The sequence below is a fragment of the Magnolia sinica genome, chromosome 10, assembly GCF_029962835.1.
Source record: "Magnolia sinica isolate HGM2019 chromosome 10, MsV1, whole genome shotgun sequence".
NCBI lineage: Eukaryota > Viridiplantae > Streptophyta > Magnoliopsida > Magnoliales > Magnoliaceae > Magnolia > Magnolia sinica.
This window is the reverse complement of record NC_080582.1, coordinates 14890941-14914745: the sequence shown is the minus strand read 5'-3', so window position 1 is coordinate 14914745 and position 23805 is coordinate 14890941. Positions and strand designations below refer to the sequence as shown.

At 39.8% G+C, this 23805-nt stretch overlaps 1 protein-coding gene across 2 annotated transcripts; it reads left to right on the top strand.

Moving 5' to 3' along the window:
- Positions 1-805: 805 nt before the first annotated feature.
- On the top strand, positions 806-23805 carry LOC131258048 (WPP domain-interacting tail-anchored protein 1-like). Of its 2 annotated transcripts, none has more exons than XM_058259094.1 (5): positions 806-873; positions 6007-6555; positions 8086-9167; positions 12727-12921; positions 23471-23805. In XM_058259094.1, the coding sequence occupies exons 2-5, from the start codon at positions 6027-6029 to the stop codon at positions 23684-23686; spliced, it is 2022 nt and encodes a 673-aa protein (XP_058115077.1). In that variant the 5' UTR covers positions 806-873; positions 6007-6026; the 3' UTR covers positions 23687-23805. The 2 variants fall into 2 exon arrangements, with proteins under 2 accessions (XP_058115077.1, XP_058115076.1); XM_058259093.1 differs by lacking the exon at positions 806-873 and adding an exon at positions 1138-1174.

Sequence of the window (23805 nt, the reverse complement as noted above, 5' to 3'; positions counted from 1 at the left end):
GATGTCACACCAAAATTTGGACCTAAGGCTTATACATCAGTCTCATTAATTATTCAGGTGGGCCACACAAAGGAAAATAGTTTAGAAGATGAAGGTTGTCATGTACATTTTCTCCAATCATGTGGTCCACCCAAATCACGGATGGTGTTGATTTTTAGACCCTGGGTTAGACATGTGGTGATGCGCTTGGTTGTCGGAGTAGATTTTATGTAAACATAATAGTAGGGCCCACCCAAGCTGCTGACTCCTTTGCTCCACGCAAAACCAACTTCAGTCTTACAGAGTTTACAAATAATAGCGTAGGTTATTGATTTTTTTTTATTTATTTATTGAAAATAGCACTGGAATGCAAATTCTAAAATAACTAGCTATTTTTTTGTAAAGTTCCTTTTATATTGCTTTTGAGAAAGGATTTCCTACTACGGCAGTGTGATGGATGATGATATGCAGGCACTTAAATATTATACACGTGGCATACTATAATTCAAATCAAACCGTCCAAATTATGTCTCATACCTTAGATGCATTATGAACCAATAACTATTCTTATTTGATTATCTGACTTTTAGATTGGTTGGAATTTTATTGGACGATTAAAAGTGAAAATATCCAACGGTCTTATTTTAAGAAGCAAGTGTCCACGAATCAAATCAGAGGTTATGATTGTTCAACCAATCTTATTTTTGACATGTAACTTAGAAAAAATCAAGTTAATAGATGCCACGTATACCATTTCCCAAGTGCCTGCGTATCAAGTGTCATCCGCAGCCAGAGTATATCAAATGACGCTCCATCTCTTTTTCTTTTTTGTCTCTTCAAATGGCCGTTCTCTCCCTTTTCCGGAATTGAGAGAATGTGAAAAAATCTTCAGAGGTAAGGATTCCCTATTCTATTGGAACTGTATATTCTTTTGTAATGGAATTTTGCATTTCCTGTTTGCAATTCCATCTCTGTTTACTGCTTTCAATTGTATCTCTGCATTTTCTCTTTCGTTGTAGAACTCTTTCTTGGATTTGCAATATCCCCAGCTTTTTTTCTTTTCTTTCTTTCTTTCTTTCTTTTTTTTTTCCTGCTTTTGTGAATTGAAATTCCAAATATTTTGTATATTTCTAGAGGTTTCTGGAATTGGGTCTTGGGAATTTCGATGCTTACATGCTTTTCGGACCAATCGGAGGTGATTACGAGCTTCTTCTCTTTTTTTTTTGTAAAATCACTTGATGGGTGCTTTCGGGTTTTGTCGATCATGTGTATGGAATCATGCAGACATCGCGCTGTTTGAATTGTTGAATTAAATCAAATTCAATTCTTTTCATGAGGGAACTGACAATTTTTCCTGGGCAAGCATTTCTTACAGGCAAGCTCCATCATTCAATGATCCACGTCGTTCATCTAGCAGGTCCTACCATTGATCGGCAATGGATCAAAAATCTCCTGCTTCGATCACGCACAGAGGAACGATCGGTGGACTTAGTTTAGCAGCATATGGACTGCTGGCTGTATATTCTTTGTAACCATCCATTTATAGGACAATTATTGTATGAATGGATTCTGTAATCAAGTGTCCATTTGTTGCATCCAATCCATGGTGTGTCCCATCAGATGAAGAGACTGGATTGTGAAGGTGGGTCCCACCTATATGGAATGCTGACCCTAATGAAAACCCAGTTGTTTTGTGCTAGAACTCTCATCATAGTTGAAAGTTGACGATGGGTGGATGAAAGGGAAAGCTATGTCATTGGCGCAGATTCTTCAAGGCAATGTTCGTTATAATGTGAACAATGTAAATGAGTTGGCTTAGCAGTGCCTGAGTAAATGAAGTTCTTGAAAAGTACACTTTGACACATGGACTCTTCCGAATTATAGAGTCAGGATGCATTTAGTAGGGTATTTTGGATTTTTTTTTTTTTTAATGAAAGGAACAATCTGATTTTCCATCAAAGCACTGATGGATGTGATTATTGGGAAAATCAAGGACCCCAATTAGTTGGGCCATAGTCAATCAGGAGTTCCATGAGATGTCCATTTCAGAGATGTGGGGAGAATGGAATGTTATTGCTGATAGTGTCCCATTTGTCTCCCATGGAAGTGAAGTTGGAAGAGTTTGGTGGTTGGGTATTGGAAGCTCAGTATTGATTGCTTGTTGAGAGGAATTCCATAGTTGTTTGGAGATGGGAATTGGATTCATTAGGGAAGTGAATGGAACGAAAACGTTCTCTGGTCCAGCTGGATGGGGGAATTCGAATGTTGTGGAGGCAATAACTGTAAAAGGAAGGCTTATGGATTTTTAATTTTATTTTTAATTCACCTTTCTAGTCATTTTATTAGCAAATGTGAGGTGAGGAACATGATTGTGTGGGCAAAAGAATTGGAGATGAAACAGAGGAAGCTCATTTTCATATTTGACAACATCTACAATATCTTTTCTCATTAAATATTCCATTTAATCATGTTTCTTTAGTGCCGGATGATAGTGTGGATGTTCTCACAAAGGAGGGTGTCTTGAGTGATTCTCTCTCATGGCCCCTGTTATGATTTCTTCTTGTTCTTCCTCATTTTCCTTCTAATATCATTCTTTAGGAGTTCTCCATCAAAGAAAAAGGATAGATTTAAGAAGTTTTGTAGAAGGATTGAAAGATTGGGAACTGGAAATGTTCCCTTGTCGGATGGGGGTTGGTGTTGGTTTACACTCTTACATTTGAACTGGAAATGTTCCCTTGTCGGATGGGGGTTGGTGTTGGTTTACACTCTTACATTTGAGTATTTTCTCATGTTCGCCTTTCCTTCTGATTAGGCAGTATGCTTATTCCCAACAACAAATGGGGGATGGGATGTGGTATCACTGCCAATCGTAGGTGCAACACCACCACACATTAAATGCTTGCCATGTTGGATGTGGTGCATTGTTTTGAACCTGCATCAACATGAAAGCCCACACTTTATCTGTTTCTTCTTGGGACTATTTGGGTGGTGATAGTTTTTTTTTTTTTTTTGAAAGGTGAGGATTTATTAGGCCTCAGCTGAAAAAAGAAAGCAGAGAAACAAGAGACAAAACACTAAAGAATAACAAAAAGAAAGAGAAACCTAGGAAAAACTAAGGTACAACAACAGAACCAGCCCCGAAGTTAGACAAAGATCCCAACCGCTGATGGAATCAAGGATCCCAGTCCTTGAAGAGCATCAGAACCCTATTAAAATCCCCAGCCACCAAGATTCTCTTGTTGCGAAAGCAATGACATTTCTCTCCCCAAATAACCCAAAGTGCAGCAAGTGGTGATAACCTCCACTTCTTCCTGCCCAAGCTTCCACCATCCGTGGCGTGCCAAGAAGAGAGAAGGCCTCTATTGATACAGGCATAACCCAAAGAGTATTGGCTAAAGAGAGGGTCCCCATCTAGATTTCCACTAAGGAGCAATGCAGGAACATGTGATCGACCATTTCAGCATCTTGCATGCACAGGAGGCATACACTGGGGAGAGACATTCCCCTTTTCAAAGGTTGTCAATCGTGAGAACCCAGCTCCTTCCTATGAGCCAAGCTAAAGTCACAACTTTAGGGGGAGCTCTGTAGAACCGAACTTCGCTCGTTGGATGACAACTTTCTAGGGGGGCTGTCTCGACAGGGAATCTATGGAAGGATCTGACAGAGAAATTTCCTGAGGAACTTGACCTCTAAAATAGATTATCTTCCGAATCTGGGGAGTGCGAAATGCCCTGCAAACAAGATAGCAACAAAGCTAAGCTAACATTCTCCCTGTTCTGCAGGTTCCTCCTAAAAGGAGCCCAAGAACCTCCCTCACCACTTATAGAGAAACAAGAAGCTACTGAGATATTGGTATCTATGCTGAGGGAAGTAAGCTCCAGAAAATCCAAGATGAAGGGGTGATCACCCATCCAGGAATCAGCCCAAAATCTGACCCTCAATCCATTACCAACAGAGAATCCCGTATTTGCAAAAAAAGGAGTTATTTTAGCTATTCCTTTCCAGATGTAGGAGGAACGATAAAGGGTAGATTTCTTTGTCCACCAGCCCATCAAAGAGGACCCATATTTAGCTGAGATTATGGACCTCCAAAGACTACCCTCTTTAGCAAAATGCCAAACCCATTTAATCAAAAGCACAGAATTAACTATATCAAGGCGTTTGATGCCCTCTCCCCCTTGAGAGTGGGGAGAACCGATCTCATCCCACTTCAAAAGAGGGAATTTCCTAGCCACATAATCCCCCTGCCACAAGAAGTTAGTCTTAGGGGAGTTGCAAACCTCAGGAGTACTCAGTGTTGAACAAATATTTTGTTTGTTTGGCATCAAGGATTGGGAATCATAAATCCTTAAATTTGTTGTTTGGTTGATAGATTCAAAAAGAAAGAGGAATAATAAAAAAATTAAAAAATTAAAAAAAATTAATTAAATAGAAACCAAAGTTGATGGGTGATGTCTTGGGGACAAGTGAAAAAACACCGGATATCAAGGAGTGCTATTTGTGGGGTGGGGTGTGTGTGTGTGTCTAGGTGGGATGTTGTGGGAGCTTACCATCCATGGAGTTGCAATAACACCTTCTTGGGAGTTGTCAATCCCTACTTTTGGGAAATGAGGTGGTCTTGAAACAAATGCCAGTGCTGGCTAATCTGGGGGTGATGAATGCAAGGATCCAAATGGCCTCACAGTCTGTTATTGTACTTGTATTCTTTATGGGAGCTGATCCAATGCCTCTGGAGGCATGGGAGGTACTGTTCCTCCATGACATTGCCTCACATGTGCATTTGTGGATGAGGTTGAGATTGGATATTTAATAGGTCCAATACTCAATGGGCTGTAGACCAAAAATCACATGGTTTTGATTATTATAACCCTTTAGTTTGTGGAGCACAAATGTGCACTAAAAGTAATAAGGAGCGGCTCCCATTCAGTGACAAAAACATCCATTTATTAGAAAAATCCAATTGAGACAATTTTTGTTTAGTGGCCAATTAATGGCAAAGTTTGTGGAATGCATGGTTTGGATCATCATACATGACATGTTGCATGGAATTCTGTCTGTTGGTTAAATACTAAATAAAGAAATCCGAAAACAACTACTGGTGTGTGCTGGGGTTGGAGAAGGTTCTTTCCTGCTATCAATGATATAAGGCCAGCTTTGAGAGTCTTAAAAAGTATACAACCAAGGCCATGGCAGATAGAGGCCTAGAGATCAGTGGTTGGCGAAATTCAAAAGCTACAGTGTAGCACCAAGGCCAGTGTTGATTAGTTAATGGGGAGTGATTTGATACTTTGGCGGCATATGGCACTCGATATGCATGCAGGCAGTTAGAAATGGTATACTTGGAATATATTAGCTCAAATTAAGCTGGCTACATTGTGGTACCCACTGTCGCTAAGTTCCAGCCCAAAATTTAAATTGGTTGAACAATCCTAACCTTCAATTCGTTGACACATTTGTTGAAATAAGACCCTTGGCTATTTTTCATTTATATACATCCAATAAATGTTGATTATCAAAGCAACCCTAACTTGGGCAGTTTACTTGTATTCCATCTATGAAATTTCCTAGTAGTGTATATGTGCCCGTGCATCATCCATCACACACTGCCAGAGTATCAAAGTTCTTCTCATAACTAATAAATCAATTCGGTCACAACCAACTCTCACCTAAAAAGTCCCAACATTCCCAGACCCTCTGACAATCTTTCCACTTCCTCCTCATAAACCATGCAACAGGGCTTTTTCTATGCACAATCGTATGAGCATTGTAGAGGCCATCCAATTTTACGTAAATGGCTCCAAGCTTGATTTGATTTTATATACACAACTGATTGTAACTTTACACAGCTGTATGGCTTTGGAAAGCGATAAGGTTTGTATATTTCCTATAAAACAATTGCATGCACAAGTTGGTATGTGTGTGTTGATTGAAACTTTTCTGTTTAGTTTTTCTTTTCAGGTGTGTGTGTGTGTGTGTGTGTGTGTGTGTGTGTTGATTGAAACTTTTCTTTTTGGTTTTTCTTTTCAGGAGAACAAATCCATCAGATCATGGCCATCATCAATGATGATTCTGCTGATCATATTCATGCCAGTGATCCACAAGCAGAATTGGAATGCTCACCTAGTGAAAGCATAATAAGGAGACTTGGCAGCTCTGGAGAAGTCTTGAAAAGGGTGGATCTTGATTTAGCGTATTCTTCCGAGAAGCTATTGAACTTAAAAATACTTTTGATGCATGTTGAAGCTAGGGCAAGTGATTACGAAGCGTTGGTCATAGAGAGTGAAGATGTCTCAGCTGACTCCATCGAGAAGGCGTTGGAATTTGATATCTTATCTGGGATCTTAGATTCGGAGGTGAAAGAGCTGGACAATTTCATGATTTCTCTCCAGGAAGAGATCATGGATGCCCGTGACAAGATATCTTTATGTGAAAACTTCAAAGAAACTTCTACAGAAGTGGAAGGAAATTTGCATGATTCTGAAGAATCTTTGAAACAGTTGCAACAACAGGTTTCTGGTATGAGAATGCTATCAGCCAAGTTCCAAAGCACCATCTCCTTTGGTGGGGAGGATTATTGTAAGTCGTGAAATTCCATCTCTGGACCACTAGTTTCATCCTTGGGTCAGTTGGTAGTTCATGGAACTCTTAAAAATAATAATAATAATAATAAAATAATAAAATAAAATTAAAAAAATTGAAAGGATGCTGTTCACTTGTATGCATGGTGGGTCCAAATGACCCATACATAAACAAAGATACATGACGCATGTTATTTAATGAGGATGAGAACAATAAACCAATAAAGAGAAAGACTCTCTCTCTCTCTCTCTCTCTCTCTCTCTCTCTCTCTCTCTCTCTCTCTCTCTCTCTCTCTCTCTCTCTCTCTGTCTCATACCATCTGCAACATAGTTCTAAAACTGGGCGAACAACTCAAAATTCAACCAAGTCAACTTGACTTTGCGAGATTTCGAGCCCAGTCGCTTGGAAACTCAGTCCTAGGTCTGACTCAATGCCGACTCATGAATACTCGTTGGGTAACTCAATGACCAAGTTGAAGCGACTCGCAGTGCCTTGAACTGAGTCACCCAGTGAGTCATGATTTTATTTTTAATAAAGAAAATTTAACAGTTATAAGGGAAAATGATGTAACACCCTCTGATAGAGGAGAGGCTCACTAAACCAGGGTGTCATCAAGTAGTTTGATGCTTTGAGTTTCTATTTTATAATTCTTTATACAATACTAACTTTAGATCAACTGGCAATCCTAATATTTTTAATTTATAAATTTTAAATATTGAGTCAAGTCAGGTCTCATCTATGAGTCCACTAGACCCAATTGAACATCAAGTCAAGTCGAGTTTTCGGGTTTTCAAACTATGATCTGCACAAACGGGTTAAATGTTTTGGTCATCCAGACGGTAGGTCTGATGGGCCCCTCCAGAAAATAGAATCCTCGATCTCCCCGATGACATAATTCTAACCCTTGGATTGTTGGCATGAGGATAGATGGCTAACAGAAAGATACAATAGTTGTCGACAGTCAATGGAAGAAAGGCCACAGATTGGATGGTTATGATCTTCCAATCTGGGAGATTCTTAAGACATGAACCAATAGGGCCTATCAGATTAATAGTCTGGACCACTGAACAGTCAGCTCTCTTGCACAGATGCAGAACCTGAACTGGCTATACTTATCTTTGGGCGATGATTCAGAGGAATTCCTCAGCCTGCAGTTACACATAGATATGTAGTTTCTAGGGTCCCGGCGTCAATACAAGTGTTCTTATTGCTCTTTGATCTGTGGGGCCCCATTGTGGATGGTCTTTACTCTAAAGTCCCCCTGATGGGACAATCTTAATCCATGTTTGAAGGGGGGAAAAAAAAAGCTGCAACAAACGTCCACATTCAACAGAAAGATGGCAAGATCTTGTGATCGACCACTGTGGGAACACCTGATCAGTGGTCTGGATCACCGAACCATTGACTCCTCTTTTGGGGTCTGAGGATAATATCTTTCTCCTTGTAATGATAGGTGGAAAACTCTGGATAAAAGATGCATGTAGTCAATTAACTGCCACATTTTCACTCATGTGAGCATATTAGCAGGGAATAGTGGTGTTGCAGAGTTTCCGGAAATCAGTCAATTTTCGTCTGTGAATACCAAGGTGAAGATGCAGACCACCGAACAACAAAGACATATCCTGAAAATGTTGGAGAAATCGTTGGCCAGGGAGTTGGACCTTGAGAAGTGGCTCTCGGAATCAAGTCACAATGAAGAAGAGCTCAAAGTGAAACTGCATTGTGCAGAAGAAACAGTGGATCTTGTTTCGGAGCGGTTATTCGAGTCAGAAAATACAGCTGAGATCCTGATGGGCATTTCAAAAGAACTGATGGGAAAGCTCCAGATTGTCCAGTTGAATTTGAATGGCTCAATGCAACGAGAAGAAAGTGCTTTAAGGAAGCTCATGGAAATCGATAATTCAAAGCCCAGTCTCAAGGAGGCTGAAGATAGATACAGTGTCGCTGGCTCTGAAGCTGGATCTTTCAGATATAGACTAGCGTCGCTTGAGGGGCAGCCGATGGAATCTGATGTACGTTCAAGGGATGGGAGGGTCTCAGTCGAATCAAGCCTTGAGTTGTGGAGTACGTTGGAGTCTCAAATCTGTGGTTTTGAAAATACGATTGCAGATTTGAGAGCGAAACTCTCAGAAGAGAAAATGAGGGTGGAGATTGCAGAAGCCAAGCGCTTGGAACTTACTGAATTAATGTCTCTTCAACGTAGTAATTTAATGGAAAAGGTGAACCTGCTTGAGAAGCAGCTGAGGCAAACCGAGACCAAGTTACAGCATGCCAAGGCATCTGATGAAGCCAGTCAAGAACGGCAGAATATGTTAGCGTCTGCATTCAGTGATATGGAGAAGTTGATTGAGGATCTGAAGGCGAAGGCCTCGAAAGCTGAAAGCAGGGCGGAGAGTGCGGAAGCTAAGTGCATTCAGCTAACTGAGACTAACTTGGAAGTTAACAAAGAGGTGGGTTTTCTCAGAGGTAGGATCGAATGTTTGGAAGTATCTTTGCATGAAGCTGACAATGTGAAAATCACCACGGCAAAGGATATTGGTGTAAGGACCAAAGTAATTACTGATCTTGTCATGCAACTGGCAATGGAAAGAGAACGGCTCCAGACACAGGTCTCTGCTTATTACCTTGTTTTTTTCCTGCTTTTTCATGTTCTTGATTCAGATCAGGCCAACAACATGTGTATGATAGTTACTCAGAGAAAACTTTCATTTAACCATTCAGTGACTCACCTTTTCGCATATGGCAGACATTAGCAAGATCCGAACTGCTCGTCAAGGAGAAAATCTTGAATGTTGGTCACTATCTTTCATTTAACTTTGCTTTTTTAATATGTAGCAAACATGAAAAAGATCTGAACCAGTTATCAGGACATGTACACCCTACCTTGGATGGGCCATGTTTCAAAATTCATGCTGATTGGACAATCCTAATCCTTTGTTGGAGGATTTTTTTTAGGAAAGAATATATTGGTCGAAGGATCTTATATTTATTTATTTTTTATGACCATCCATTTTCTTCCCCAGAAATCCTTCAATAGAACTGTCAGATCACAATTAATTTGTAGGGTTATGGCTCATCCAACGAATAGCTTACTTGAGGATTGGTTCAGATCTCATATATGTTTTTGATGTGTACAAAAGACAAATCACTGATAATTTTAGACAAAGAAGTGACAATCACCATAGTCCGTTATCAAGACTAGCTAGCAGTCGTGTTTGGGGCAGTGCGTATTGATTAGTAAAACTGTTATTTGTTGTTCCCTGTACACTGCCATGGATATATGGTTTCCACAGCAGTTCATGCATGTGCTTTTTTCATAAATGTGCTCATTGGTTAGACTAAATGGCACTGAATTCAGGATTCAAAAGTAACAAGGAGATGGTAATCCTTATTTTGATCTGATTTGAGGTCTAAATTTATATATTCATCTAGATCTAGATCCATGTAGAGATCTGTGTCTTAATTCAAAATCATTGAATATGGGGTTTCTGATTTTGGGGTTCTTTTCTAGAGTTGAACAAGGAACTATGTAAAGTTTTCTACTTCCCCTTCTATATGTGAAGAAGTTTAGCAAATTAGGAAGTCGGGGTTCGCGCAGGTTTTGAGATCCATAGAAAGAAAGTTCAAGGATGAGGGTTCCATGTAGACGTTGGTTTTGGGTCCACACAGTTTCATAGAAAGGTGAACTCCAGATTTGTAAGTGTTTCAGCTTTGGTTAGTTTTTCAAGTGGTGTGAAGCCCAGTAAAATCTCTCTTTAAATCAAGGTGTGGCCAAGAGACCATTAAACCTATTGTAGAAACCCAACTGTTAAGAAGTAACTTTGGCTAGGATGTGGAGATACAAATTGGAAGGTGGGTCACAAACAAGTCTCTCCACCATTCCATTGGACAACTTGAAGGTTATCTTGGGCTTGGATTTCCCGAATGAGGTGATTGATTCCAATGCCCTTCCTTGGGTGATGTGCATTATGGACGATAGACATCTCTACATGATAAATATGGTGAGGAAAGGGAAGGCCAAGGTTGGAACAATCTCAGCCTTGTAGTTGTTAATCAAGGGTTACAAGCAAGGTGTTCCGTATCTGTTACGATACACCCGTAAAGGCTGATACGTATAAATAATGACTATGACTGTTATGTGATACGAGGGGAATGGGGTAGTTGGTTTTTTTGGGACCATATTGGCCGTTACGGTGGCCGTAAAGGCCGTTATTGGGCATCACGACTGTTACTCCCATAACGATTGAAAAATGGCTCTTTTTTTTCTATTTAAAGCCATTTTTCTCCTCATTTTTTCACCTTTCTCATTCCAAAGACTCTCCTAAATCATTTTACAATAGATTTCGACCACTCTTACTATAATTTTTAAACTTAAAACCATAGATTGAAGTGATTTGAGCGAATAGAAGCTCCGAGGGCCTTTTTTTTTTTTCAAAAAATTGAAAATGTAGTATTTATGTCTTTTTTCTGATTTCTCATGATTGTGATGTATAAACATTAGAGACATATAATCATATTCACAAATTCACTAGACAGCTCGATTCAACACTCTCACCAAAGAATGGACCGTTACACTACCATAAACATGTTCAAAACAAAAAAATGACTACATATTTGGGTACATTATTATGAATTTTCTAGATATTTTCTCAGAATTTTTAGGGCAAAGAAAATTTCAACCGTTACAGGGGTCATAATGGTCATTACACCCCCGTATTAGCCATGGCGGCCGAAATACCGATACTCGTATCGGTAATGGTGGTGACCGTTACAGTCACCGTTACCGATACGAAATACCTTGGTTACAAGGAAGTTGAGATGACATTTTGTGACTTGTGAGCTGTGACAATTCAAGAAACTAACATGGAAGGTTATTGACAAGAAGTCAAAGATAGCATTGGAATAATAAGCAGGGGAAATGGTCTCGGACCCGACATTTGTAAGAGATTAAATCAAGGACTTAGCCAAGCTGTGCTCTTCCTGTACCTTAGCCAAGCTGTGCTCTTCCTGTACATTAGAGGCCCTGTACGTTGTCTATAGAGTATTATAGAGAATTCTAGGGAGGGCCAGAATTGTGCAGAGAAGTGTAGAAATCTCTAGAATGTTCTAGAATTCTCTAGTGGGGTTTCATAGAGAGAAGTAGCGTAGTCTAAAAGGTTTCTACAGTGTTCCTAGCCATTGGGCAATTGCTATATAGCCTCATGCTACTAGCCATCCATGTAAAGTAGGTAGGAGGTTCTTAGTCTAAGAAGTGATCCTCATTTCTAAGTTCTAACCAATCTTATGAAGTTGAAAGCTTTGGAGCTCTTGAGTACAGGGTGTTCCATGGTCTATGCTTGGGGAGCACCTCAGACCATGACAACTAGCCCTAGCACTCAGGTAGGTTCAAACTAGGAATTCCTTGATATTGGACTCCGCATGTGAGGTAACCAATGATGTTACCTGAATCACAGATGCCTAGATAGTGACCAATAGACCTGTGAGTCACCTAACTATCATTGCCATGGGACAAGCACAAGGAGTCTTGTCCCCTTGATTTTGGATGAAGCTGCATAGAGTATGACACTTATGGTGATACTGCCATTATCACATATAGAGCAGGCCCACCCATTGACACCAACATTCCATGCAGGGAGCTCTCAACAGCTAATCCATGTAGTCGAGAAAAGCATGACTTACATTCATGGTTCTTTTATGAAAAAGGTACTTGCAGTAAAAATACTTTCGTTGGAAGCTAGCAAGTACAGCCATGCTAGTTGATAAAAACATTTCAAAGGCATCATGCTGCTCAAAGAAAAAAAAAAAAGTAAAAGCATTTTAAAAGTTTCAGTTTTCATTTCTAGTGTAAAACACTGTCGTGTATCTGGTGTTTGTAAAACATCTATCTTCTGCGAATTGGAGAATGGGAGGTCAATATATGTAAGCTATGATATCCTGTAGCCCCATTAACTTAGATGCATTTGCTTTTCTTTCTTTTGAGGATATATTGACAAATGTGTATGATCAACTATCATAATTTACTTGCGAGTTGCATGATGACATGGAGATTTGCATACATGATGCATTTCAAATGCAGGTAGGTCATCTTGGGATCTTTCTAGAACTCATGATTGAAATATAAAACTCAGATAATTCGAACTAAAATATGGTAGCATCTTCTCTATGCAGATATCTTCATTGATGAAAGAGAACAGCCTATTGGTGGAGAAGTTACAGAAAAATAACAAGGCTGCTTCTATTATTTTGAGTAGTAAAGGAAAGGAAAATGGGAAGGAATCCATCCTATTCAAGAATGATTGGGCTGCTGCTCAATGTTTGAGATCATTAGAAGAAGTAACAGAGTCTTCTACTACAACTTCTCAGGTTGGTTCTGTTGTTTATCTCTTACACCCAATTTGGATGACAACCAAAAATCAATTTTTTGTTCAGTAACCTACTTTATGATGAATATAGATTTTTCTTTTACTTTGTGTTTGGATGTCAGTACTAGCAAAATCATTTCCTGATAAATGGCTATTGGACCAAAAAATCATTTCCTAGGAAAGGGGCAAAACTTTTTTTTTTCCTAGCGACAGACAATTCTTTCATCGGGCTCCTTGCCTTGTTGTGCATGTTCCAAATGAAAGCTGAAACCATTTTGTACTGCAATATTACATCAAGAAAACTGAAGTCGATCAACTTCTCCCTACTACCTAAAACACTTATAATCTACTTCTTCCTAGTCCCTACTACCTAAAACACTTATAATCTTTACTAAGGAAAAACCTATAGATTAGGGGTGCAACTTGGGCAGTTTGGCTTGGGTCGAGGGTCAACCTGAGCCCAACCCAACATCAAGAGGACCCAACCTGACATGAATTCCAACCTGAATTCCTCCATACCCAACCTAACTCTACCCAACCCAACCTCAAACTGGCTCAGATACATTTGATTATTCCCAACCTGACCTAACCTGACCCAAATTTGCTCAGCCCAAACCCAACCCAAATTCAAATCAAGTTGCCATTTTCCAACCTGAACCCAAACCCGAGGACCATGACAACTTGACCCGATCCCAGGTTGGGACAACTGGGTTTGGGTTGACTCGAACCCTATGTTGCTACCCTACTACGGATGGGATTTTTTTAATCTTCTTTTTGCTTTTAATTTCTTGGTAAATTTCCCATGAAATTCAGTGATAACCCAAGAATAATGAAAGGATGGACTTCCTCCTAAAAATATTTAAAAAATTTTGATAGGCTCTCCTAGTTTTAAGAGCATAGTTTTCCTTGGTTAGTGGGTCGAAGGTAGCTTTTAAGAGTTTTGTTGTGGACAACCTGGTCTTGTAGCTTTGTTGCAACTTGCAAGAACCTTCTGCTCAAGGTGGCGCACATGCTTCCCCGTTGGGATCACGCTCTTGCTCCTGTCACCCAGTTATCTCAATTCCTAACGTTTTGAAATAGCTGCTTCCTCTCTCTAGTATTGGAATCCAAATTCAAACTTGCTTCCCCTCACACTTTATGCAACTTAAGTTTTAAAGATTTTAATGAGCTTGAGGTCCATTGACTTTGCACAGGCTGCAAAATGATATCTGTAATGAGATTTGATGTGATTAACAACAACCAGCCAAGTGCTAGGCAGTTGGTTTTGGAGGTTCAATTAAAAAAGATGTGGAAAACCTTCAATATTTGCAAATGAGCAGGAAAATGATTGGTTGAAGGGTTCTGGGGTTGCTCAACTCCATCGTAGGTTCCAGATAGGTAGTATCTCATAGCATCCCAAATGCATGGCTTTACATGCATTTTTTAACTTCTTGTAGAAAATGTAGAAAACTTTACTATTCAAGCTCTTAGTCTAAGTCCTAATGCAAATAGCTTGCAAAACAAGTGGACTAAAAGGAAACTACCAATTGCTAATTAGGACACCAACAGTGCTCATCATGCTCAACCATGCGTGCAAGACCACAGGGGTCTATACTGATGAACAATTCACATGTGTGAATACTGCACATGTATAGATAATCAGCTCATGTGGAAAAATGCACACATATGGGGTCCACAATTCCAGTGGACCCCCCCACCAATCTGATCGGACTGACTGCATGTGCATCTGAGCCCACTTTTGTAATATGTACAGATCATGGATCCCATCTCTTGACTTGAAATGTGATGGTAAAGCTGATTGCATCAGTTCCCCATGGCTTGGAAAAGAACTCACCATCTAGTTATGCCTTTTCCATGAGCGTACTTTGTTCTAGGGGCCATTTGGTTGCAAGCAATGTTCTGTCCCAAATAGGCTGACTTGGTGGTCATCTTGTTCCTAGCATGTCAACCCAGTTTTTGCATGGGAAGCAAGAGAAAGATGGATAGATTGTTCTGAACTTTGGCATGCCTTAGGCGATAGTTTCTCCCGACAAAGGTGGTGTAGAAGTTGTGCTCTTTTTGGGTGTCTGTTGGAACATGATATGTGAACACGTACACCACATGTGGAATATGTAGCACGTGCCGCATGTGCCACCTTCCATGTTCAAACACTCCACATATGCCATTTGCCACTGTCAATCTTGAAGCACTTCACATCTGCCAATGTGCATATATGCCGCTTTTTTTTTTTTGTTAGCTTGTTAGTACACCCACTGTCGGTTCACACTTCACTGTTAGCCACCCCCTCTAGGGAATCGATACCAAGACCTCAGTGTTGAAGCGAGGTATCTTTCACTCAGTCTACCACTTGAGCTATGGATCTGGGTGTGCATATATGCCGCTTTGGCTACATGTTACAATGCCCATCTTCAAACTCCATACTTGTGCCACTGTCCATTATGTGTCCCAGGAGATGTCTGGGTGAGAGAGTCTGGGATTAGCCTATCTGGGACAGAACAATTGTAGTGTCCAAACAGGCCCTTAGTGTCTTCTTCTATGCCAGAAGGAGTTGGTGATGTGGACCACCTGATTGAACTCTTGGAGAAATTTTTGGACTCATTTCCACTTCACACTTTTGTTACTCTTTCGTGCAATCATTTTCCTCTGTAGGATCGATCTTCTTCCCCTTCTCCAAGCTGCATTGTTTATTCCTACCTTTGTACGAAAAACTTTCGATGTGGACTTTGCTTTCTCTATCTTCCATGTGGACTCATGTTCATAGGCTTCACAGTGATCTTCTCCCCATTACGTATGAGTGTAGAAGTGTTGGCAAAACCTAGAGCTGTACACGAGTAGAGTTAGCTCGGTAGCTCACTCGACTCAACTCGACTCGGAACGAAGTTGAGTTCGAACCAAGTTGAGCTGATTTTTAGAGCTCGAAACGAGTTCGAGCCGAATTCGATCTTGCCCCAGCTCGACTCGAATACTTGAATACTGCTCGAACTCGGCTCGACTCGGCTCGACTCAGTAATCTCTAAGTGCTTGTGTATCGAGCGTCATACACTGCCAGAGTATCAGTAACTCTCCTGGTGGCACATCCAAAAACCTCTAATGTCCCTGTCCTTGGTTCCTGTCTACGAGCGTTTTCCATAAAACCCCTCAAAAGCTCTTCTTCTTCACTTCTTTCTTTCAGCTTTCTTCTCCAATCAGTCGTGATGGATTTGCAAGTGGTAGTCCTCGCTGATGGCACATCCAAAAACCTACACCCCATTGTTTCAAAGGTCCTCCTTTTCTCATTTCCCCCCTTTTTAATTTTTTTTTCAATTTCTCTAAATAAATTAGAATAAAATCCTTTTTTTAAAAGTAATTTCTTCTATTTTTAATTAGTATTATTTATTATTAAAAAAAAAAAACAAGAAGTTCTAAATGCCCTTCTTCCCGTCGCAAACAGGCCGGTTCTCTCTTACGTCCTCGAGCTCTTGGAATCCAGCAATCTCAAAGATCTCATCGTTGTACGCTTCTGCTCTCCCTCTCCCTCTCTCTCTTAAATTATCTGTGCGAACTCGAACTCTGCTCAAACTCGGCCGAGCTGAGCACGAGTTGTTGTTTCGAGTTCGAAGGCCGAGCCGAGCCAAGCACGAGCCGAGACTCGAGCAGTCCAAGTCGAGCACGAGCTGGGCAAAGCTCGACTCGGCTCGACTCGTGTACACCTCTAACAAAACCACTGTGTTGTAATTTGCACTCATGCATCCACAAGCATCCAAACAGAATGTGTCTGAGCTTCATGGTCATGCCATGACACCCAATAGTTGGCATGATGTTCCCCTATCAAATAGTTAACCAGACGATACTTGTATCCCTTCTATAATAAAAAAAATTAAAAAAAAAAACACGCACACACACACTCATGCCATAGTGGGATTTCACCACCTATGGGTACTCGAACCCTTGACCAGGTGTTGAAACTCCTAAGAGTCTACCACTGGAGCAAGAGCAAGGACCCATGCAACCAAAAGATACTTGCATACCTAAACCCATGCAATCTAGTATGGGTTTTGGTGTTTTTCCACCTCAAATTGAAGCTCGTTAATGTTCACAACCCCAAGTGTAAGGTCGTGATGTAGTAATAATCTCGGTGAGACCGAGGTCGAATCCACAAGGACTAATCTCATGTGAATTCTGAAAGCAACTAGAAGTAGAACTAGAAAAAGATATGGATCTAAATCTGTAATTAAAGGGAGTAATTGTAAAGTGTGTAATTAGAAACTTATGAATTCGAAGGTGGGAACTAGGGTTTCCAAGGATCCACTTGTAGAGATCAAGGAAATCTATGCTTGACTCAAGGACACAACTGGAATCAGAGTCTCATCTTATCCAATTGGAAGATATCTCAGTAAAACCAAATCTGAACTTCCTTTGACCTAATTCTCAATGGATGAGAGGTGTGAGAATTGAAAGTGATTCCATCACAAAACCATGCCCAAGAAACAATAGCTCACAATAGGATATACCAATCTCATAGCCAAACATAAAAGAATCATGAAGATTAGAAAGGATTCCGCCACCCAACCATGCCCATGAGATGATGGTGAACAACAAGATTTTCTAATTTCACAATCTCAATACACGAAAAGAAGATACTCAAAGCTATTGCAGATCTACTATAATTTGAGTCACAATAAACTATTAAAAACTGAAAGTATTCCTTAAGACGAGAATAAAAAAGAGTTCAACATAAACATGAATCAAAATAATAGAAAACATTCCATCAAGGTACAAGCTTCACCTCTTAGCCCTAAATAAGAGGTTTAGCCAATCATAGACATGATTGAACTAAAATCTCTTAAGAAAAGCATAAAAACAACTAAGGAAAGGGAAGAAAAACTCTCGGCGACGGCTTCTCCACACTTTTGCTGCACTCCTTAAACCTTATAAGATGCCTAGGAACATCCTAGGGAGTCCTATTTATAATTGTGGAACTCCAACTTTTGCGCCTAGTTGGAAAACTCTAGAAACCGCCTCAAATTTATGCAGTTTTCCAAAATAGACTTTATTCTGCGCAATTTCACGGAATGACCCAAAGTTTCAGAATATGCTTCTTCAGGACAATTTCAGAAATATGTTCATTTTCAGGACAATTTCAGGATTCCTTTTCTTCACTTCAAATATTTTATTCTCTTCATTTCTCACTTCGTTTTTTTGGATCTTTGGCATGTGAATTCTTCAATCTTGGTCTCCTAAGATCCATCCCTTGCCTTGGTGATTCTTAAGCATCAAATCCATGCTTTTAGCACCCTTTTTAATCCAAGCTCTTAAATTCACCTTGCAACACAAACATGAGTAAAATAGAACATTAAGCATTATCACGTTCATAAAACCAAGATATAAATGGGGGATAATATGCAATATTTGACCCTCAACAGTTAACCAATTTTTGTGAGGCGACATTCATACTATTGTTATTGAACATAGTGGCATCTCGTTCTCGGCATGGGATTTTCTCAGGAGATTTTCAGATTTTGATGTTTTTCTCAAGATATATTCGGAAAAATCTCACTGAAAAAAATTAAAAAGTATTTATTATAAATTAGTAAGTGTTTTTAAAAATTCATATATTTAGGTAGAAATGAATTTCTTAACTCTTAAATAAGTTTTACGTTAAAATGGCAAGAATTTCATGATTAAATCATGATAAATTCAAAACAGCTGAGATTTTGAAAATCTTAGTGATATTTGTGAGGCATCCACACTGAGTATGAAAAATGTGCACTCCTAGCCATTAGGCTAGCATTATTGGAAGGCATTTGGATTTTCCTTCCTTTTGATGGCTGGTATGTGGTTGAGAATTTTTTAATATTATAAAATTTTGGTTTGCCATGGTGTCAAAATCCTATGGAATGCTGTAAGCTGCAAGAAAAATTCCCTTTCACCATGTCTATAAAGAAGACAATGAGATTGTTGACTAGCTAAGAATGGTGTCCTCTATATCATTTAATTCCAACACCAGAACAGAGCACTTCTTGGGATTACTTTGTTAGATAGATCACCCGTTAACTGGTTGCTTATGTGAAATTGAACCCAATATGATTGGCTTAAAGATTGCTGTAATTCAACTATCATGAAATAAATGGACCCCATGCTTAATGTTAGGGTATTTTCATCCATCTTTGACTATCTTTTATTCTGCTTCAAGTCAGTGATGTAACACAATAATACTTGGGAATAATGTTTGTGTTATTAATAGGAAAGTTACTACATCTCATATTCATTAGTGAGTTGAAGATTCCGCTGTCTCAACTAACAATAGAATCTTATCTATTGCAAGATTGTTTGATAGACGTCGTTCATAGATATCTTCATACTTTTTATATGAACATGTGTGTATGTATTGTTTATCTACATGCAATATACTTATGTATGAATATGTATTGTTCGTCTACATGTAACATACATATATATGTACGAGGACAATCCATCGATCCATCTCTAGATATATAGGATATCCTAATAAGGTGGTGGAACTACTAGGGGTAGAATCATGTGGGTAAATCCAATACAAACAATAGGTATATACAAATGCAATATAGTTTATACAAACTAATGTTGTAATTTAGATAGAAAATGATGAATACTATTAGATCCCACATGCATGCGCGCGCACTCACACACGTCGTTGTGTACATCAAAGTATAATTGTATAAATCTCTATATTGTGAAAGTTACGTTGATATTATAAGTTCATGCTAGGAGGATGAACCATAATTTTCGGATCACCAAAAAATTGTGATCCAGATTGCAAATGGCCCATAACCATGGATCAGATCGAAAACATTGGGGGGTTGGTGAGTTACGTAACATTGAATTGGACCCAAACCTATCTAAATTGAGTTGGGTCCCTCCGATACTCATGGATCCGAGGACACATTGACAGCCTTGGATAGAGCTATAAGCTGCAACGAATTAAAACTACAAAGAAATAGGAAAGCGAAAACCCCTCAAAAACTGGCATGCGAAGACCAGAAGAACTACGGCTAGGGAAGCACAACATGAATCCCTGGCGCGTTCTCCTGTTTCAGTAAAAAAACTCCACTTTCAGAACTCTATGGGATTCCAATCTCATTATAAACCCAACAAGCTATAGTTGCACCTTTTTTCCTTTTGATGGTCTCAATGGAGGATTCTTTGCTTTCAAAAGTTCTCACATTCCTTCCTCCCCATGCATTGCAGATGATGGCGAAAGGTCGGGTTCCAGTCCTTGCCCGAGTGGTAGACTCTGAGGAGTTTCAACACGAGGTCTTGGGTTCGAAACCCATAGGTGGTGAAATCCCACTATCGCGTGTGCGGGTGTGTGGTGAGTGCATGTGTAAAAATCAAAAAATAAAATAAAATAAAATAAAATAAAAAAAAAAAATAAAAAAATAAAAAGAAGAAGAAGAAGATGGCAAAAGGTGACATTTTCCGAAAAGAATGTTTGCCTTACGAGAGAATGGTCCACATGATCACCCTTTATTATGGTCCTTTACCTACCTTAAGCACCCAAGCCACTCCAAAATGTTGGGAACATGGGCCTACACCTAGAAACAAGCATGCAATAGATTCCTCATACTTCCATTCCAACACACGAAGCAGAACAAACTTTTCCCCCCTATCCAAGCAATAAGCACTGCCACCTCTTATAATTCCTTTCTTTTCACCTTCTTTGTACTCCCTTCTCAACCAATGGCTACTAGTGTGGCCCATAAAAGTTTCCCATTTAAAACAAGAGTCTTAAGCTCCACCTCCTCTCTCCTCTCATAATTCCTAACTTTCGCCTTCTTTGGACTCCCTCACCTACCTGGTCATGAAAGCTGCAGATTGCAAACAAACCTGCTAAACACTTGTGTAATAAACCTTTTAGTCTTCCTAGTTTCATGCATGTCGAAGTGGGGCCCATTTAGTAGCCAAGGGTTCTAAACATATGGATCTTTAATGTGTGGGCTGGGTCCCACCCTAGACTACATCAGATTCTTATTGTTTTTAGAAGACTATTGTCGACAAGAATTTTCTAACTTATGATAGGTTTTGATATTATTAATTCTGTAAAGATATGCTCCCAAACGTGGCCTATCAAGATGCTTTCATTAATTTGGGAACAAAATACAATCTGGTTTATGGTCCTATACAGGCCCTTAATTACACTCCCTGGGGATAATCCTTGATTAAAAGATAAAAATCAGGGAAAACTAATATGTTACATGGTATAGACTAGTTGATGCAAATGATGCGTGAAGTCCTAATCTATAGTCCTTCATCTTCAGAGATTCCAGATCATCGAGCAGGCTAAGGTACTGGTGGCCTTGGCAATTAGGTGTCTCATATAGCTAGTTGGGCATCAAATACTAACAAATGATGTGTATCGTGTGTCCTGAGAGGAATTTTCTTTGGATAGCCATGTAGCCTTGCGAGTTGCGACATACACAAGCATGATCATTCTAGCATTGTCAGGGGTCTCATATGCCAAAATGATGAAGAGAATGCATTAGAACTGCATATTAAGTAGGGAGTGCAACTCCTTTAAGGGGGAGCGCGACCCCTCGGTGTAGTTTGAGACTGGCCTTATCTAGCTCAGAGGGTGGTATGAACCATGGTGTGTGACTAGTAGTAACAAGGTTGTTATCTGCAATGCCTTAGCACTGGAGCAATCAGAGGCTGGCCTAAGCTAGTTTAGGGGGCAGGTGCAAAGCCTACTGCTGGATTGCACTTTCACAGCCATAAGGCCTCTCTGAAGGAGCTAGGAACAGTGTGCTACCTCTCTAGAGACATCTTGATCAAGAGCATGGACTATCTTGAAGGGCCCTGGAGAAGGTGCACACCCCTTGGGTATATTCAGGTAGGTGCTCGAGGTGCCTTCTAGGAAAAAGATTTGAGTCCCTGGACTCTTCCATACTTGTCTTGATCGCATTGGGTGAGGAGAAGGAAACAGAAATTCTCAAACTACGACCAACAATTCCCCGGAAAGATTCAAATGTGAGTGTATGCGTGTTGTAAATGAGGACCCAACAGGGTATTTACATTCTTTGGGGGTATGTTTCCCTCCAAAAGTTTGTTATTTCCCGCCTAAAAGGCTGTTAGGCCGTTCCCACTCAAATGATGGTTTTGCCCACATGTTGAAAGCTAGTTGGACAACTTGTAACTTCCCATCAGTTGAAAGCCAATGGATATTGCACTCTCTGGAGAGCATTCACCTCCTCAAAGCACACCTCGCTCCCCACTGGCTGGGTGCGTGTGAGTGGATGGTTGCTGAAGTATTCTAGACAGGTCATGCTCCCTCTTGGAAGGGTGTGCGAGTTGACATTTTCACATAGAAACATAGCAACTTCTTCCACACAGGTGCGCGGCATAGCATAGTGGCGTGCAGCCTGCAAGCCTGGTGTGCGAGGACTTCCCAAATTTCAATCTTAACAACTATATAAGTGTTTTTTGAAAGAGAATTAAGAGATGGACTATTAATGGATTTTTTTTAAATAATTTGATTTTTCTTCATTGCTCGTCGATTCAAACCTTGAGAAATGGATTCGAATTGTTTATCCCTTTGTTGTTTTTATGCTCTCACAACTTTATCCAAAGATCTCATGATTGTTTATTCCCACAATCTTCACTTCGTGTCAATTTGTGCATTCAAATGTTGATATAATTGAAAAAGGTTTTAGATTTTCGCAACAAAAATATTAACCTTTTGCAAATGGAGGGAGGGAGGGAGAGGCAATAACATGATCTTAGGTCATGTTTGGATTTTAGCAATTAGAAAGTATATTTGGGAAGGAAAACAAATGGTCATTTGTTTTAGTTTCCATGATTTGTGAGGAAATATGGAATGGTCAAAATGTGAAATCTCTCTCAGAAAGTAGAAATGAAGATAATCAAGTTTTTTGGAGGAAAAGAAAAACACTCACTTTTTGAGTAAAACCATGCATATGAAAATAATTTTCCACAGGTTCCTTCATTGTAGCAATCAGCAGAAAATGTTTTCTTTTCTATGGTTACATTTTGGATTCCACCAATCCAAACAGGCCCAAAGACCAGAAGAGCCTTTGCCAATGCCAGCTCCAATGAACGGGTCCAACAGCATTGCTATCTACAATGGTTGGGTTTCGTTGTAACTATAATGCTTTCCTCAAAAACAGACCAAGTTGATTTCCTCACCGAAAAGCTAATCCATGGGGATTTCCACGGTTATGAAAGACAGATCTCACGGTTTGACTGTTAACCTTCTAAATTTTCATGGAAAATTCACTTGCAAAACAAAGTGGACTCTAGTTTCTTTTCTGCCGTTCAACATTATTAGTTTTCCATCTGCATCTTGGTATCTTCCTACTACGAAATTTCGTTACACTCAAATAAAATCGGATTGGAGTCACCCAATCTATTTCGTTTCAAGCAGGAGAGGAGATAATGCTGATTGAAGAGTGGCATCCTTCTAAGCCAAAACATCTTACTTTTTTGAATTCAGATTCTTTCATATAAAATCAAAACCCGAATAACCCATCTTGATTGATGCTGAGATCTGCTCCCATTTTATGTGTTGTTATCAGGTAGACAAGTTTGCAAAAGATGCACCACCGCATGTAACTGAAGTGGGGCCCACCATTTCAACAGTGGATACTCCAGGCTTGGGATCCAAGCAAGAGACAGTAAGGACAATAGAGGTGCGGCAGCTTAATTCAAAGTACGTTTTTATCGCACTTCTCGTTGTATTAGTTTCAGTGCTTGCTGTATATCTGTTTCAACAAGAAACATGGCCCATTTGACAGTTGAGATGAGTTCTCATCACCCAACTGCAGGGAATGTACCTGCGGATTCACACACCTTTGCTGGCTTGGGATGTGATTTCTGTACATATTATAGGCTTCTTTGATGAGTTTCTTGA